Below are 18,534 nucleotides of genomic sequence, written 5' to 3'. Positions count from 1 at the left end.
CTGTTGTAGGTGACACAGGTAATGCACTTGGAGAATGGGAGGAACACGTGGGCTGGGAAGGGTGTGTGGATGGTGTCTCTTGGCTCCCTGGAAAATTTCTGTGTGAGATACTACAGGCAACTCTACGCCTCCCCCGAGGACTCCAGTGACCCAGAATGGCTGTTGGTATCAGAAGCAGTGTGACAAACAGTCTTGTGCTGGCTAAGCCCACGTCCCTGTAGATCTATAGGGATTTCCTAATTATTTTTTTTTTTTAATGAAATTGACGGTGAATTTTCATCAGGAGAAGTGATGGTCTTAACAAGGCTGTATTTGTAAAAAATCTTACTCGAAGGTCTGAACAGGCTCAGTAGGAATACACAGGGTTTTTTTGAAGGGCGATAACACTGTATTTTAAGTGTCTTTGAGATACTGGAGGAAGCTTGGTCTGAGCTGGTACTTCTGTAAGGCGTGGTCTTGGAAGGTAGTTTGCATTTTTTTCTGAGCTCTTGTTCTCAAAAATACATTCATTTTTCAGATGCTTAGATCACAGCTGGAAATTCTTCTTTGGGGAGTGAGCCCTATTCCTGTTCCTGCCTCCCTGCTTCCTCTGGCTGAATGGAGACTACTTCTGCCAGAGTGCTCTTCCTTGGGAGCCTCGAGGAGCTTTCCATGCTCCTTGACTCGGGTGCTGTCACAGGGACAATGGTGACATCTGTAACGTTTCCTAGCCCTGTTCTGGGATGGGTGGACGTTGAAACTTGGGAATTATATTTGCGTACGTAATTTTTAAGTATGTGCCATTTTGAAGTAGGTTTGAAAACCCTTTTCCGTAGAATTACATATGTTGTCTTGGTTGGTTTCTTAGTGAAGAAAGGCTAAAAGATGGAGCGTGCCATGGAGCCCCATGTGTCTTATCTGGTGTGTTTTCTTTAGCAATAGGATGAGAGAATCCTGGTTTAAATTATAATTACCTTTAGAGATTCAATAAGACTGAAATTAAATGGGAAATTACTTCAGTGTGCAGTTAGATGGACCCTTGTTGTTTACAGGATTAAAATTAGCTACAATTTGTTACATGATGCTTGAGTGTTTATGGATGTTTTGTGCCTTGAGTGTTTCATTTCCTGGGAACTGTAAACATAAGCACACAGAACTGTTAGGATGGTTATGTATCTAATTCCTGCTGAAATAGAAAGCTTACATACTTCTATGCATCTGGTTCACTGGTTTTTTTTATTAGTTAAGTTCATAGTTACAAGGTGAGACCTAGAAGCAATATATACTGCCAGTCTTCATTATGTTCCCATATAATCAAGAAGAGGCAATGAAGAATGAAATGCTTTATGCTAATTTACATTAAACAAATTGAAAAGAATGGTGTTATTTTTCATTAATTTTTGGAATACAGTGAATACTTGTTTATATTGAGTTTGAAGAAACGTGGCATATTACTTGTAAAAAGGTGATCTATTTCTTGGTCCTTTTTTATAAAATGGTATATGCTTACAAGGGTTGCATGGACATTCTTAGTAACTTTATTTTGCGGAAATTAAATTTACATAGCATTGTTATCCTAGTGATTAAATTATGAAGTGGAGAGAAAACTTCAATAATCAGATTTTGGTTTTTAATGGAGATTGGCTTGTCTATTGAAACAACAAATATTTTTACTTGCATGAATCGTTACTCTTTCCTGAATATCAAACTCTTGATTTCAGTGCTGTCTCCTAAATCATGCTTCTCAGTTTCCTTCTCTGAGACATTTGATGGTTCATACTTCTTTCACCTGGGAATTTTGACGTTCAATCCTTTAATACAGTCTGACAAAATAATAATGAATATTTAGTATGAGTACTAAATTGGGCCTTAATAATATAAAAAAGTCTTGATAACTGTTCTCTATCCATCATGTGTAGTTTATTTTGTACAAAGAGATTTCTGCATAGCAGTTTTCATGTTTGAAGTTCCCAGATTGTCGCTTTGTGCATGGAAACACTGATGTTGCTTTCAGGGGACCTTTGGACTGCTCTAACTCATATCTAGGGTCACTGGGACAGAAGTGAGAAGCCTTCAAGTGAACTTGCTCCCCTTCTAGATCTTCATCTAGGAAGTGTTTGTGAAATGCCTTTGGTTTTATTTTGAGAGATGTGAAGGTGGATACAGAGAGCGAAGAGGTAGCAGGTGGTTGTTCCAGAAGTCAGTAAAAACATGAATGGTCACATGGGGAACACTTTCTTTCTCCTAGCTGTTTCCATTGCAGTTGGCATCTCGGAGTCCTTGCCTGTCATTCAGGCTCTCAGCAATGTGGTCGTAAATACAAATTGGAGCCTGTTACTAATAACTTAGAAAAATTGCAGCAGATCTAGTTGCTGATAGGTATCACTGTTGGTATAGATGGACGGCATGATGTACTTTCCATGGTGGCACTCAGAAGAACATGCTGAGTTTTTTTAATGGAAGTATTCATAGTTCTGTCATGTCCCAAGTGATCATAACCAAACCCCTGTGTGTTTAATAGAAGGAGGATAAAACTAGGTGAATCCTGAAGCTTTAAAGTAAAGGTTTTTGTCCTGTTGCAGAGAAACACATTTTCAGCTTCTTTTTCTCATTATCTCAGAAACAGACTTTTCTTATCTTAGATGCATGACTTCCAGATATGTGGCCAATATTCCAACGTGACCAATTTGATAATTGACAGGTCAAGTTCAAGAATGAGTCTCAGCTAAAGACTTGGTGTAAGGCTGTAAGACTTTAGCTCGATCTCACCAATTTCTATTAAAAGGACTTAGACACTACAACAGTAGAAGAGGTTTATACAGACATTATGGTTTCAGTAAGTTCGTACAGCCTACAGGAAAGAAATACTACCAGGAAAACCTGCAGGTATGAAAATGTGGGTAGAATGGCAAGGAGCCAGTGAGAAAGGAAAGTGTGATGTTTCTGGTGCTTGACTGAAATGTGCTGGTATGACAGAGAGCGGTCCTATGATAAGCAACTGATTCTACCCAGTAGCATTTATGTTAATGGCAAAGTCTCATTAACTCCAACAAGAGCAGCAGAAGGCTTTCTTGCATTTAATAAAAGCTATATGTGAACTTAGTGCTTTAGTTTAAAAAAAAAAAAAACAAACGGTGGGGGTGGGGGGAGAAAATGCCTTGACTCATTTGAAGTGAAAGCTGTATATGTTTGGTGAAAAGGCAAGTGATTCATGCACTTCAACCAAGTGCAAAAGAAGTTTGAAGAAAAAGGTCTGTTTTACCCCAGTCTGTTCTCTCTCATTCTGTGGACATCTTCTACTGCATGCTATGAATAATATGTATTTCATTCTTATAAGGAATACTGATCCACACCTATCAAATTCCATGAAAGGGATTAATTTTCTTAAGGTAACGAATATTGGAAGAGATGAGATGAAGTGTTGTTTTTCATGTGGAAAGATTAAAGAAGCAATTAGAGAGCTAAATATAGGTAAATCCCACTAGAGTAGATATTTGATCAGCATGACTGTACAAAACTTATTTTGATGAGTTGCTTGTGTGTGTGTGTCTGTATAGACATGCTTTTCCTTTGCACCATCAGAAGAAAAGAAACAGGAAGACTGAACCAAACTTGGCTTTTGTTGCTTAATTTTATATACTGTGGCTGCATGAAAGTCCACAGAGCATATGTGCAAGTGCTTGCAGAAGTGAGGACTTATTAAAGAATTGATTGGCCCACCCTCACTGGAGTCAGGCATGCTGCAAAAGACCACTTGAGATACAGAGTCATTAGCGACATAGAGTGGTTTAATTAGGATCTGATGAGTTGTATTAACTTGATGCCACTATGATTCATCATAGCAATACTAGCTTGATTGTTAGCAGCACTTCCCATACCTCCTGATGGGCCAGGTTCAGATGAAAGCATCAGTCGTGACTGTAGACAGATGTCCTTTTCTCGAGCTCTTTCTATTAGATGGTATCACGCCCCGGTCTCTGCTTTGTACTATGTTTCCACAGACATTTCTCTTCATACTGCTACCCTTTATGCAACTCCAGTGCTCTTTGCACTCTTTACATGCTGCTTTGTAGCTGCAGCAGTGTTGCTAGAACAGCTGTTTGAAACACCACATACTGAAGAATACCAGGAAACGGCACAAATAACTTTTTCTTGATGGAAGGTAAAATCTGAACATGTTTGCATAGCTCATGTGAGAATAGCAATGACCAATGTTATCTTGAGGTTTTGTGCACTGAACATACAGGCACACTGAGTGTGGGATATGAACTTGCTGTACCTTGATGTTAACAGATTGATGAATAGGGAAATAATTTACCAGTGTAAAATACGATCCCTTACTTTTATTATGCAGCTGTTAACATGAGCAGTATTAAAGCACTTAGACATCCCAGAACTGGGTCAGGACACGGTTTCAGCTAGGAAGATATTTTGTCAACAGTAGCTTTTAGAAGTTTACTACAGAGAGTATAATTCTAGGGCATCTGTGCACTGATATCTCCCCTCTTGTATGCTCATGTATTTTCACTGTCCCTCACAACCTTCTGTTGACCCAAATCCTTCCTAATCTGACTGCTTCCTCTTCTCTATCTCCTGTCTCATCTGGGCATCTCCTTGCTGTTGTGGTGTGCCCATCTTGTCCTCCAACTGCCCTCTGTCTTCCACTCCTCCTGCTTGTTGAGGAAGAGGTTGGACATGAGAAGCTCAGGGCTCAAAGGAGTGAGAGCAGATGTGAGAAAAACCCTTGGGTAGGTAGAAAGAGACGGAAAGAAGTGGAGAGTATGGGGCAAGGTAGTGAGTGTGTGTAGCATAGGATGCATGGATGCAGAAGCAAGATCTAGAGCTGGAAGGCAGGGAGTGGTGGGGATGGGAAAGGTGGAGGAGCAAGCTGAGTAGGAGGCACAGGGAAAAGGACGCTGGGCGTCCTCCTCAGCAGCAAGAGGCAGTAGTAAACACAACTTGGATAGCCAGCAGCAAATGATGGGGTGGCAGGTGCCTGCAGCCCTCCTGGGCTGCCTGCATAGCACCCCAGCTGCAGGTCAGCAAACACAGCTTTTGTGAACTGGCTTGAAGTGCTTTTAAAACCAAGGGCTGGGAAGTCTGTTTGAACACAGTTGACCTTCTCGCATTTTCTTATCATAGAATCATAGAATAGTTTGGGTTGCAAGGGACCTTTAAAGGCCACCTAGTCCAATCCCCCCTGCAATAAGCAGGGACACCTTCAACTAGATAAGGTTGCTCAGAGCCCTGTCCAACCTGACCTTGAATGTTTCTAGGGATAGGGCATCTACCACCTCTTTGGGCAGCCTGTTCCTGTGTTTCACCATCCTCAGGGTAAAGAATTTCTTCCTTATATCTAGTCTAAATCTACTTACTTTTTATTTAAAACCATTACTCCTTGTCCTATTGCAACAGGCCCTACTAAAAAGTTTGTCCCCATCTTATAAGCCCCCCTTTAAGTACTGAAAGGCCACAATAGGATCTCCCAGCAGCCTTCGCTTCTCCAGGCTGAACAACCCCAACCTCCTCAGCCTGTCCTCATAGGAGAGGTGTTCCAGCCCTCTGATCATTTTGCGGCCCTCCTCTGGACCCACTACAGCATGTCCATGTCTTTCTTGTGCTGAGGGCTCCAGAGCTGGACACAGTACTCCAGGTCCAGGTGGGGTCTCACCAGAGCAGAGTAGAGAGGGAGAATCACCTCCCTAGACCTGCTGGCCACACTTCTTTTGATGCAGCCCAGGATACGATTGGCTTTCTGGGCTGCAAGCGCACATTGTTGGCTCCTGTCCAGCTTTTCATCCCCCAGTACCCCCAAGTCCTCCTCCTCAGGGCTGCTCTCAATCCTTTCACCCCCAGCCTGTATTGATACTGGGGGTTGCCCCCACCCAGGTGCAGGACCTTGCACTTGACCTTTTTGATCCTCGTGGGGTTCACATGGGCCCATTTCTCCAGCTTATCTCCAACAAGGTCCCAGTCTCTTGTGTCTGCACAACCCAACCTCTGAACTCTGCCTGGCCGTGACTCTTGTCAGCCAGAGGGTTTATTTGGCCCTTCCTTCACCCTCCCCTTCCCCGAGGCACCCTGGGCTGTGGCCGCCTGCTCCCTGCCAGACTCCCCAAGTGCTGCCAATGCAGAGGAAAGCGGCTGTTCCTTCTTGTGTGGGTTTGGTGGTGACGGATGTCTGGCCTCGTGATGGAGGCATGAGCAGGATGCTGGGGTGGATGTGGCCACTGTGGGTGGTATCTATTCTCTTCTGGAAGGCCTTGTGGAATGGGACAGAAAACACTGAAATACTGTTTTGTTGGCCATTGCCTTGCTGCATTTTAAGAATGTGTAAAGTTTGCCAATCTCTTTTCTTCTAGAAGTTTTTAATGGTATGGCAGCTGTGCTACATAAAGGTAGCTGGTGCTAACTTCGGTAACATAAATGACAACAGTAATTCCAGTGTTATCAACACCCCTTGGGCTTTCTCATGGATTTTTATTATGGAAGTAGTAAAGTACTTAGGAAAGTTGTATTGCAATCATTTTGCTAGCTGTATGTTTATACTGTATTTATAATTCTTAGCTATTAGTTTATAATTGCATTAAAAAGAGTAGATCAGGTTTTGGCCTGTGAAAGCTGAATCTGCTTCCTTTGAAGAAAACAGAATCTGTTTCATTTAAAGAAATAATGCGATATTGTTTGGTTTTCCTATCAGAAGAAACTAAGTGTGAACAAAGAAAGACCATTTTCATTTGGTAATGCTGAACTAACCCAGCTTTACTGATTTCTGAATTCCAGCAGCAGCATTACTGTTGCACCAGCAAAACAAATTTTATGCATTATTTTTGGCCGATGTTGTTTTTAAGAGTTAGTTTCATGTTACGTTTTAAGATTGAAAAATAAATCTGAAGCAAATGAAGAAATGTAAGTTCATTACTCTTTATAAAGTTTGGATATTTTCTGTATTGTCAATTTCTACCTCTTTTTTTTTTTTTTCTGGTGAGAAATGCTGTGCTTACGGGAAAGAATCCCTGTAGAACAGGGGTATTAGCTTGCCTTTTCAGAGCTGAAGTAGATGGTGCATAGCACAGGTCCTGAAATAATGTTTGCTGTTGTGAAAATCAACAGTCTGACATAGTCAAATGGAAGTATTTGGTTTAAAAAAACACCCAGACCCCACCAAAACCAAGGTCAGTGATGAGATGAGCAGAAGTAAATTTAAGAAACATGATGTTTTCATAATTCTCTGTTAGAATAGTTTGCAGGTGTTCTTGGAGAACATTGTTTGAGTTCTCTCAGTGACAACCCAGTGCAGCCTCAGCTGAGCAGGCCAGAGACCTTACTGTTAGAAGTTTCTTTAAGAACTTTTTTTAGTTATAATCCTGGGGCAAGGGAAATCTTGGCTTCCTCTGGCTTTCTCTCAGTGGTGACATTCAGAGCTATTCCATCAATTCCTGCCATAATTTTGGTCTTTTTTCTTTAATGCTTCTCGCATGTGCATGCTATTGTGGCTCTGTAGCCATGCTGTAACTGTAATTGTGCTGCAGAAGCTTGTGATCAATGCTCCAACTTCCTCAAAAGCTACAAATTAAGCTTTCTCATGCAGATTTGTAGTAAAGAGGATTTTTAGATTTTTCCTCTCTAAAGCTGGAGATCCATGTGACTCAGCCTGACGGAGTGATGTGTTTTGAAAGTGAGAGGTCTTCTGCTTTTTGCAAAGACTGATGATGATCTGCTGGAATACAAGATGTAAATACAACTGCATTTAGAAGCTATTTGTTTTATTTGGTTATTTTTGATTAACACCATCCCTTTTGAATATTTGAGAAAGGAAGAGTTGTTATTTTAATTGATTATTCACGTGAACCTAAAAAATTAATCAGGAGCCTTAAAAATATAATGGGTTCAGGACCCATTACAGTGCTGCAAAGGGTGTCTTTTAGGAATAACTATGTGCCCTAAATAGTGCCTGATGCATTTTAATGTTAAAGTAACATTGAAAATGTTCACAGAGAGGAAAATTGAAAGCTTCCTCCAGTGACCTTTCCTAAAAGTCACAAGACCTGCATGGATGTTACATCAATGGGACTCTTAAGGCTCTTTTTTCCCCAGCTCGCAGCAGGAATAGTAAAAGGGGAAACTTTGCACTTAGTGTCCTGCTTAGCAGATGCACTAGGCAGTATTTAGTGTGGCTGCCAATCCTTGCTGCATGATTGCTTCTCGATACTCTGTTGTGGCAAAGCAAAATGCCTCTGTATTTCTTAAAACGAAGAATTTCATGCACCATTGGGTGTATAGGCAAGTACCACTAAGATAATGACAGAACATACAAGAGAGATTGTTTTTCCTCTCTGTTGCCATAGGTAAGGATTTGTAGTTAGCTGTGTGGTAATTAAGCCTGCTGTGCAATCGGGAGTCTTTGAAATGAGTGGGAAGAGAAAAGAAGCTTGGTGCTGAAAGGGCTTGGGTTGTCAGCGTTTGTCCAGGAATACAACAGTGAGAGCTAGAGCGAAGGCTTGTTGTTTTGTGCTTTTTCTTGACTTGTTAATGAGCATCCACAATTTAGCTTCAAAATTAATGAAGAGGTTTAGTCCCCAACTGCATTATTTGCTGTTCTTGTCAGTTGCCCTGCATCTCTCTCTGTATGTATACACTAGCACACATGTACACACACGCATGCCCTGTTATGTAGTTTTTCAGTTTATCAAATGGCAAAGATGGATTAAATGATTCACCCGAATCTTCATGTTTCAGTAAATATTGGAGGTACCTGAGGTGAAGGAAGAAAGAACAACTCTTACAAGTGTTTGTATATTAATTTCATAGATACAGTAAGTACTCAAATAGCTATTTTTAAAAAAAAATTATTGTATCCCAGCACTGCACTGACCCCAGTTGAAGAGACGACCTGAATTACTAGCCTTCTGATACTAATGGTGAGACTGGCTCCTGTTTCCATGTGATTATAGCTTGAATAAACAAGGTGGAGTGGGGGAAAAAAGAGAAAAGTGAAGTGGCCTGCCCAGTTCCATAAGGTGTGTTGAGAGATGTGGGTCCTGCTGTCCCAGGCCAGTGCTCTCTTCTCTGAGGTTCATTGCACTTGGATTTGTTGCAGATAAAGTGAATGCTTTCTGCAGTAAAATGTGTAATATCAATAAACAGCTAAAATAATTGGTCTCCTTTGAAGCCAAGAAGCATGGTATTAAAGAATAGGAGATATTTTAGTAAAGGGACTAAAACTGATTCTAAAATCAGCATTTTGATCTGCAGGCAAATACCATTCAACTCAGCACTTTGTTTATCTGTTCAGGCAAAATGTCAGTCTCTGGACTGATAAATAGAATATACATCACTTGTAGAAACTTGCAATGAAGATCTTTAATCTACATCTTTTGCCATTTGTTTTTCCATTGTTGATATCAAACAGTTAAGGTACTTCAAAATCCATAGCTGACATATAGAAGGAAATTTCAACACTTGTAAACCACCTTTTTATATAACAAAAGCTCAGATAAAACCTGTACGGTTCTTAAAATCAGGACTACTTTATTTGAAGTAGTAAACTTTTAAGCTGCTGCAAAAACTCTGAAATATTTGCTTTGTATTTACAGGTATAGTCTGCCACCAGCTGTGGTTAAATCCATGTTAGTAGAGCTAACTCTGTAGGACACTGTAGAAGAACTTGGGTCATTAAGTTTGTAACAGCTATGCTTAGAGGAGTAGAGAGTTGGAGAATTAAGTTATACTTCCCTTGTCATATTTTTAGATATTATTTATGTGCTTGCTTAATATGCTGGGATAATGTTAAAACAGGATGGGTCCACCGATCATATTATCTTGACCTAATTGATGCAAATGAGACAAAAGCATACTGCATCCTCTTGAAATGGTTGTGATAGCTTGTTCTTCCTTCTAACAGATGGAGCCAAATTCTTATATCTGGGGTAAACAGAAAAATAATGATTTTAATATGTTTTAATGAATGTTAAAATGGGAAAAAAGCCCCCAGAATGATAAAGCAAGAAGAGTATTTACAATACAAACCAGAGGTGAGCGGAGCAGTTTGAGTGTGAATACGTAAGTATCTTGGTTCCCTTACAAGAAGGGATGCGCGTAGAGAAAGGTACAGCAGCTCAGGAATTGTGGGGTGGTCATGTGAATTGTCATAATAATTCTCAATTGCATTATATTTAGCTTTGTTTCTCACAATTATGTCTTAGCAGCTTCTATATCTGTTTTAGTTGTCACACATGTTCAGTCATTTCCCTCAAGATGACTGTCTTCTCTCTGAAACACCTTACTAGCTAAATTTTGTGCTTTGAGTCTCTTGGTTATATTGGATTTTTTACAAGTTCATAATTCAGGAGAGATGCTATTCTTACAAGGAGTCACATGATGACATTTCTGCAGAGAATGCATCCTTCTCATCTGAGAGTTACACTGAAGAGAGGACCGGTGGGATGAGTGTTGGACATCATATTTTCAGTTTTGCAAGCAGCCTTGCTGTGTCTGTCCAGCAAGTGCTAGCAGCAGATACAACTTTATCTTTGGATCAGATTTGGTCTCTGGCACCTACCTGTCTTCCTCATCTGGCAGGAGCTTCCCTGTAGGTTCCCCTGCATTGCTGGTGATGGCCCTTCTGGGATACCTGCTCTTCTGAATTTCTGACCCTGATTAGAAAGTCTATATCAAACCACAGGAACTACTTTACTTGAAGCTACTATGTTTATACATACAAAGTTTGTTTCCTCACATTTAAAATTTGCAAAGAAACTAATTTATAAGAAATTTCAAACTCTTCCTCATAGCCCCGGCGTCGACTGGGCAGCTATTGCTGACAAATTCTGTTACAACAGCTGTAAGAAATTACGAAGAGAAATTACCTCTCTGAAGATCATTGCCTCCTACATCCACGTTTCAAGAGCTTGTTAGTACATATTTTGTCTGGGGATCCCAGTCCGCCCAGCATTTATGTCAGATGGAAATTGGAGCACAGTGTCTAGTAGAATTTGCCCTTGCCCTGCAATCCTCCACTGGAAAATTGAACTGGGTTTTATTGTGGGATCCATACAGGAAAAGGTCTACTTTCTGCATCCGAGACAAGACTGGGGGTATTGTCTTACTTATTTCAGATAGGCCCTATATGATAGAGCTTGGTTCTTACTAGTTGATACCAGAAAGATGCTGTCACCCATCCTGCAGAATGCTTAAGTGAGGTTGCTAGAAGTTCGCTTCATTTTCAGTCAGGAAAAAAAGTACTCAAGTCGTAAACCTTTTCAGTTGAAATTTGGATGCTATTTTGGTAGTGCCACATAGAGCCAGGGGAACAGATGGAAACAATTGGCTTCAGGTTGTTTTAAGAACTCAGCTTGCAAAAGATGGGGCGATAACAGAAGCATCAGCATCATGTCTCCAGAGAGAAAGGGAGTTCCAGGGTGTGCTTAATAGCACCCAATGACATCTTGGCCATCAAACTAGGAATAATTTTTGGTTAGCTATGTGTGACCTGGTAGTCATTTGCAGTCTTTTTATTTGGTTCCCAGTTTTTTCTTGCTTCTGAGTGTAGCCGATGCTATTCTTGAAGTATTTATTTTCCACCGAGTTTCCAAACACAATTTATGCTCCTCTGCAATCAAGTGCTTTTGTGGAATCTGAGGCAGCCCTGGTACACTGATTTTTCAAGTTTGTTCCGTTTGTTAGCAGAAAGATTTCAGGACCACAGCTCAGCTATGAAGTCTTTTTACATCCATGAAAAGCGTTTTTTCTTGTGAGTGTTGTATTGCTTGATGCAAGGATGCTTCCTCTGAAAGAGGATTGCTGCTTATTGGCCTTAATGACAGTAGTCGATTTGGCAAAGTGCAGTCACTATGGAAGTTTTATTCACTGTGTGTAGTAGAAAGGTAGCATTTTTATTTTTAACGTATTTTAATCATGGCAAAGATAACTGATCTTGTGAGAGTAGGTGGCACAGCTATTAGTATACTTTGATAGAATTACTTTTAAAATACAAAGATTTCTGGAGTGGTAGACAATGATGAAGTAGGGACTCTATGCAGAGCTTTCAGGATTCCCTAATAAAGTGATCTGTTTAATCAAGCTGTTGTATTAGTATGGCTAAATATAAAGGCACGCATTAAGGAGGTAGAGAAACAGACCCTTGCTATGAAACAGAGAATTGGTATCTAGCGAAGAAATCCATTTTTAAAAGGGTGGTTGAACAATAAGGAGGGTATTTAGACAACTCACAAAACCAATTCCAGGACTAAAGGAAAATTGTGTAAGACTTGGAGGTCAGTGCTTTGCTTACTCTGAAACCAAAGGTAAAGGTTGTTTATAGTATGTTAACTTCACTGAAGGAAAAATGCAAGATCCTGTGCTTTTTGTCAAGAAAAGCAGAGCAAGAATTTATTTGAAAACTGCATTTGCTTTAAATTGGAGGGAAAAGCACTATTTAACAGGGAATTTTTGGAACGGCTGTTGAAATTATGGAGTTTTCCTGATGTGTGTGCATCAGGACAGGATTTTATTTTTTTTTTAACTAGATATGCTTTAGTCACAATAATAGCAGAATAGTTAAGTGACTTAAAACGCTCTCAGTTCAGTGTCAGATGGTTCTTGCTTCCAGCCTGGTCTTTAAAAACTGTGAAAATGTGCAGCAGGCTGATGTCACTCATTTCTAAGTAGAGCCTTGTCGTATTCTGCATTTGTAGGACTGATTTTACTATCTGCAGCTGAAGGAAGGAAACCCCTCAAATGTTAATGCATCCAAGAGCAGGGGGTGTGAACTGTACGAGGGAAATCCACTGCTGGCTGTGCAGTCTGGAGGGCTGAATCGGGCAGATTGTCCTCTGCCAAACTTCCATTAATCTTAGCAGAAAGGTGAAAAGTGTCTGTCCTGCACATCCAGGTGGAATTCCCCCCCGCCCCCAAGGTGGATGCTTCATTAAGGGGGGGGGGGGGAAATACAAACCCTAACAATACCTGCCCGTTGTGTGATGCTCTGAACTCAGTGTGTTGCTCTCCGCGGGTCTGTAGCACTACCTGGGGATCCAGGGGTGCTGCCGTATGCTGGCCTCCACTGCGGGGGGATGCACAGGGTGCTTGCTGCCACTAGACAGCAGAAGCAGAAACTTCCACTTCTTGATATGCAGACAATTTTGACCTGAATGTGTGTTTTGTGTGAGTAAGGATTTGGTTTTTTTTCAGTCTCAGTCACGTGTTTTATGATGTTCTATCGTAACAGGTGACTGACAGGTGAGAGAAGGAATGGTCATATTTCTCAAAAGCTTACAAAGGCAGTGAACAGTTTTAATGATGTTCTCTTTCTGAATTACAAACTGATAATGTATAAATAGAATAACAGTAGCTGTACAATATCTTTTATTAAGCTTCTTATTAAACTGGGCATAATAATTAATCATTTACTGGGTAACAAGTCAGTAATGTAATGAGGGAGGGGGAAACGCATTTTCTTTTCATGTACTTGAAAAACCATTTTGAAAGTAGGGCATGCTGGAAGAGTTGTGGGAGCTGTGACACCCACGCATTGGATGCTATCGCTTGATGTTGCTGTGAGGGAGCAGAAGGGCAGCTGGGTGCCACCAGTGGCCGCTGCCTCTCACTCTGCTGTGAGACCATGGTGCAGTGGGTCGGGTTTTGCTTGTTTTCTGTGGTGGGGGGCCCTGGGTTCATCATACTGTGTGCATCACTGCAGCAGCTGCTTTCCCAGCAGAGAGGAAAGGAAACTAGTGGGCCAGCTAGAAATGTTCCAGGGGCCAGATCCAGTCAGCGTATCCTGCCAGCACAGGTAATCGTTACTGGTTTACTAGTACAACGTGCTCTTGGCCGGATTAGAAGTCTGTGTTTTACAGAAGAGTTAAGAGGATTGTGGGTTGAGAGTTTGTGTTAAATCAACAATAGTGACAGGAGTTTGAGGGTAGTTGTTTTAAAAAGAAATAAAAACCAGTAAATGTAGCATGGGCTGCTGAAGTTGTAAAGCAGACTGTATTACCTGTATGGTTAGCTGCAGGAGGGTTAAACAACTATATTGGCTGTTTCATTTGTAAATGATAATTTTTTTTCTTACTGACTCAATTTCTGCTGCTATCTTGGACTTTTCTATTATTGTTAATGACATTTGGCCATTCTGAATGTGGCCATGCTTTGCTCAACAGTCAGTGCATCCTGTGGGGCCCAGAAGCCTCCTGCAAGAGCAGGGTGGGAAGGAGCAGCTAACGAGAAAGGCTCCAAAGAACAGAAATCTCCCCCCATTGGCAGAAAGTTGCTTTAAAGGAGTTTCTTCCCAGTCCAGCCATGTGTCAGAAACCTCTGGTAGAAGGGGCCTGGTAACTGGATGATGGATTTTAAGAAACTGTAGCTCCCTCACCCCCTCCCCCAGTCAATTACTGCTTACATTTACAGGGTAAAATGAATGAAGTTAATTACATCTAGTCAAAATCTTCGTTGTGTGAAATCCTTAGATCTTTTAAAGTAGAGAAGTAATTTCTTGCAGGGTTAATAGGCTTTTTTTTCAGGCTTGGTTTATTACTTTATTTTATTGTCCCCATGGTGCATGCTGCTATCTGAAATACTCCGGGGTGTACCTTTTAGAATAATAAAAGATGTCCAATTCAGATCAAGGGCCACTGCAATGTTCAAAGCAAAAATACTGAAATAATTATAAAAATATTATTAAAGACCAATTTCTAACAAAGATGAAGAGGATGGATTTGGAAAGTTAAAATGTAAAGCAAAATAAAAGGGGAAGCTGCTTAGAGGTTAGAAATACATCATGTAATTAGCAAAGAAAATGTCTAATAGGCTGTTTGTCGGACAGTCTTTTACTTGTTCACTTTGGTGTCATCATTTTTAACATGCAGCTTTAACCAAAGGAATTTTTAGGGGTGTGTTTACATGTTAAGGTGAAAAAATAAAAAGGCCAAAGAATAATCTGTGCGATCAAATTATTTAAAAGTGGTATGTTACAGTGTATAGTATTCAAAATGAGGACTTAAAAGAATGTTTGGAGAGATCAAACATACTGGATTGTGAGGCTTTAACTGATAATTTTATTATAAAATTACCCGACATGTAAGGTTGACATTAAAGATAAGCCTCGAATTAGGGCTGGGGGAAACGGTATCCAACTCAGTTTTCACAAACTTGCGTGTCGCTTTTCTTAGGAAACTTTTCCACAGATTTAAATTAAAACTTTTTCTTGGTTTATGTTTTTTTGTTTTGGAATTTTTAAAAAAACTAAATATCAAGTAGAAGTTTTTTATTTGGAAACACGCCTCATGAATTCTGCGGTGATTTAAGCTTAAATTCTGTATAATATTCATTTGCTACTGTGCCCTGGGCTTACACCTGGCCTCTGCCTCCTGTGGCAGCCTGTGAGCAGGACCCTCCAGGCTGTCTGTCTCTGTCCTTGTGTCTTCTGAACAGACTGTGCCGTGTTTTCTGAAATGTAATTCCAAAAGACCATGGTTTACCTAGAAAATATGAGTTATACATACATTACTAAAGATTTCCTGAAACATTGCAGCAGCGTTTCCAAATGGAAAACTTCAAATTTTTTCAGCTAAAAGACTTGAGTTTTGATTTTCTGTCAATAAAATTCTAACTTCCATTGTGTACAAATTCTCATTATGCACAAAAGCAATGCTAACAAAGATTCATTTCCCAGGAGAAAAGGCAAAAGCATCACATATGTGATCCTGATACAAATAATTACCCCCGCAACATATGCAGTATGGTAATACGGGGTTAAGCATGCTATGTGAAGGCTCACATGGTGGCCCAGCAAACATGAAGAACAACAGGATTTTGAACAGCCGTATTATCCGGACATTTAGTTAGGGCTCTCTGAACACGCACACTTGAAAAACCAGTTTAACAGCAGCATGTACTGGTTGAGCACAGAGTCAAGCAAGTAAGTTTGGGCAGGCATTGGAAATGCTTTAAGGAAGCAAGGAAACTGATGGTACTTCTCCAGGGCATCAGGGATGTGAGGTGTCCTTCAGAGTCACAGGGCTGTGGGTTGCATTCCTTTTGTTAATGACAGAGCCATACCAAGGGAAGTTATACCTCCATTTCAGAAAACCTGTAACATAAACTTCTTTCTGCTTGGCTTGTTGGGCTAGGTTGATTGAGAGAGGAGCTGTCTTTGGTTTGGTTTGTGCAGCGTCCAACACAAGGAGTTGCGTTATTGTGACTGAGGTTCACTAAGAGCTGTTGCAATACGAGCAAAGTGATGTCTTGTCCTCTAAAGTTACGTTTTAGTAAAACACATGCTCTAAACCCCCTATAAAATTCACACGGAGACAAAATATTTAATGCGACTACTGGTTGAATTGTACTGATTAAAGGAGTTGTTAACATAGAGGGAGTACTTCTGAAAATTGGCTGTTTTAGAAATAATCAAAATCGTTTGTTTGTTAGGTGAGTTATCACAGGGACTTGTTCTTTTTCCATCCATGTTTTGGGTAGTTGCTAGTTTCACCTGAACGTTAGAAATACTGTGTGTTTGTCATAATTTGTTTTTATTATGTTCTGCTAAGAACATGGAAGCCCTTTGCTTGCTGTTTGTTGCTGTGAAATTGTTTCAAGTTTTATGACTTTACAGATATAGACTGTATCAGTGGTTTTTAATTCTGCATATTTATTATTTTGGTGTTTTACAAGATGCTGGAGGTTAAGCCCCTCAGCTGTCACTGTTTTCTTTGTGTTTGCTGCTGATGGAAACACCTTAGCAGCAGCAAGTGAACTGCTGGCAAAAGGAATTGCAGCACTGAGATAAAGTTTTTTCTAATCTAAGTGCTTCTCGGTTGAGAATCACAGTATGAGGGGAAAACATATTCAAGGAATCAGTCAATTGTAGCTTTTTTCTGTTGTACTATATTTACAATCTCTGACAATTTGAGCTGAGCGCAGCAAAAACCTGGCCTAATTGCAAGGACTGCAAAAAAATACTTGCACATTTTTTCCCTGAATAAATGGTTATTTCTTCAGGATAAAATGCATATCTGCATTATGAAATAAAACAATATCAGGTCTGTGTCTGCTGCACTCATTAAGTGGTTGGAAAGAATGTACAAGTCCAGATTTTTCTTTGGACCTACCTAGATTTCACATCACACGCTGGAGCGTATTCCCTGATGCTTCTAATTGTAAAGGGAATATTGTACATTTTTATCGTATTTTTATTATCACTTCCAAGAATGTCTCTAAGATTTGGGTACCGTCTTGTGTGATAGTATGCCTTTGTAATTCCGGAGTGTAAGTATAGAAAATAACACAGGATTTGTAGAGTATCTGCAATTCATATTGGCACCAAAGTGTTTATTTGAGAGAGAGATGCATTACTTCTGTGAGACTGCAGGTGAATATATATATATTTAGGCAACTTTTTTTTTTTAATATTGCTGACTTCACTTGTAAAATACTGTTGGTTTTTTATCTTAGGTCTGAGGGTAACCGTGTTACTAACGTCATCCCTCATGGTATTGGGAGCTGGCCTGAGATGTGTTCCAGTTTCAGACCTAGAAATTAGGAAGAAGTAAGTGAATAATTTACTTTTAATATACATATTTTATACTTTCTGTTAATGTAATTTTTGTTGCTATTGCAAAGACATGTTTGTACAAATTTTCTGTATTTATTTTGATACGCCAAATATTTGTTGTGTGGATGTGGGCTTACATGCTTCTTTGCTTCCTAAATTGATTTTTCTAGTCCTCCTCCTGCATGGTATCTGAATATCAGAAAGCCCTTTATAAACTTGAGTTAATTAAGCCTCACCCCATCCTGCATAACTAATATTAATCTGCTTTGCAAACAAGGAAGCAGAGATTTAGAGAGGTTCAGAAACTGGCCCAAGATCACACAGGGAACCATGCCACAAAACCCTAAAATATGTAATTTGTATGCAAATGTTAAATAATTAGTTTGTTTCTCATGCTCAGTCCCATATTGGATGTATGGGACTGTGTAGTGAGACAAGTGAATTTACACAAAATGGCCTTTTTCATGTAGCGTCTTCCAGTCTGCATTGCAAAGTAGTCTTGTACTTCTCTGTGGTTGAAACGAATGCCTTCTGTACACGTGCAATTTAAAAGTTTGTGATAGAGACATATTCCTTCCTAAAAATCGCACAATGCAAACAATTCAATTGTCCTCTTAATGTATCCTGATCCTCGGTAAGTACAGAAGTTGCACTTATTTTGTACAGCCAGGGAATATAGATCACTTGTTCACTTAACTTGCTTCTGCCTCTCATGCTGAAGGAGGAGGGATTTTTCCTTTTCTGCTTTTTTCTGCTTCTGTAAAAACAGTAGTAGCACTAGCTCTTCACTAGTTATGCTTGTATAATATGCAAGCACTAAGAAAAGAACTTATTTATAAAAGTTTTTTATGTGGTCTTTTTCCCTTGAATTCTAGTCAGCTTCCAGGCAGTCCTTGTATTATTTCAGCAAGTTCCTTTTTTTTTTTTTTTTTTTTTCCCCTTCCTTCATATTGATTACCCTGAAAATCAGCAAATCAGATTGGAAACCTTTAAGTTGAGAAAGAAAA

The 18,534-nt window shown here is 39.9% G+C and overlaps 1 protein-coding gene across 1 annotated transcript in view; it reads left to right on the top strand.

Annotated features, from left to right (window-relative positions):
• The window catches only part of SLC49A4 (solute carrier family 49 member 4), a 73,040-nt gene that overhangs the window by 3,399 nt on the left and 51,107 nt on the right, over nucleotides 1-18,534 (top strand). The window contains exon 2 of the mRNA XM_064451224.1: nucleotides 17,428-17,521. Within this exon, the coding sequence (XP_064307294.1) occupies nucleotides 17,428-17,521 (94 nt within the window). The remainder of the gene's footprint in view (nucleotides 1-17,427; nucleotides 17,522-18,534) is intronic.

Source organism: Phalacrocorax carbo, chromosome 5 (genome assembly GCF_963921805.1).
Source record: "Phalacrocorax carbo chromosome 5, bPhaCar2.1, whole genome shotgun sequence".
Classification (NCBI taxonomy): Eukaryota; Metazoa; Chordata; class Aves; order Suliformes; family Phalacrocoracidae; genus Phalacrocorax; species Phalacrocorax carbo.
The sequence above is the reverse complement of the archived record's forward strand: the minus strand, read 5'-3'. Positions and strand labels throughout refer to the sequence as shown.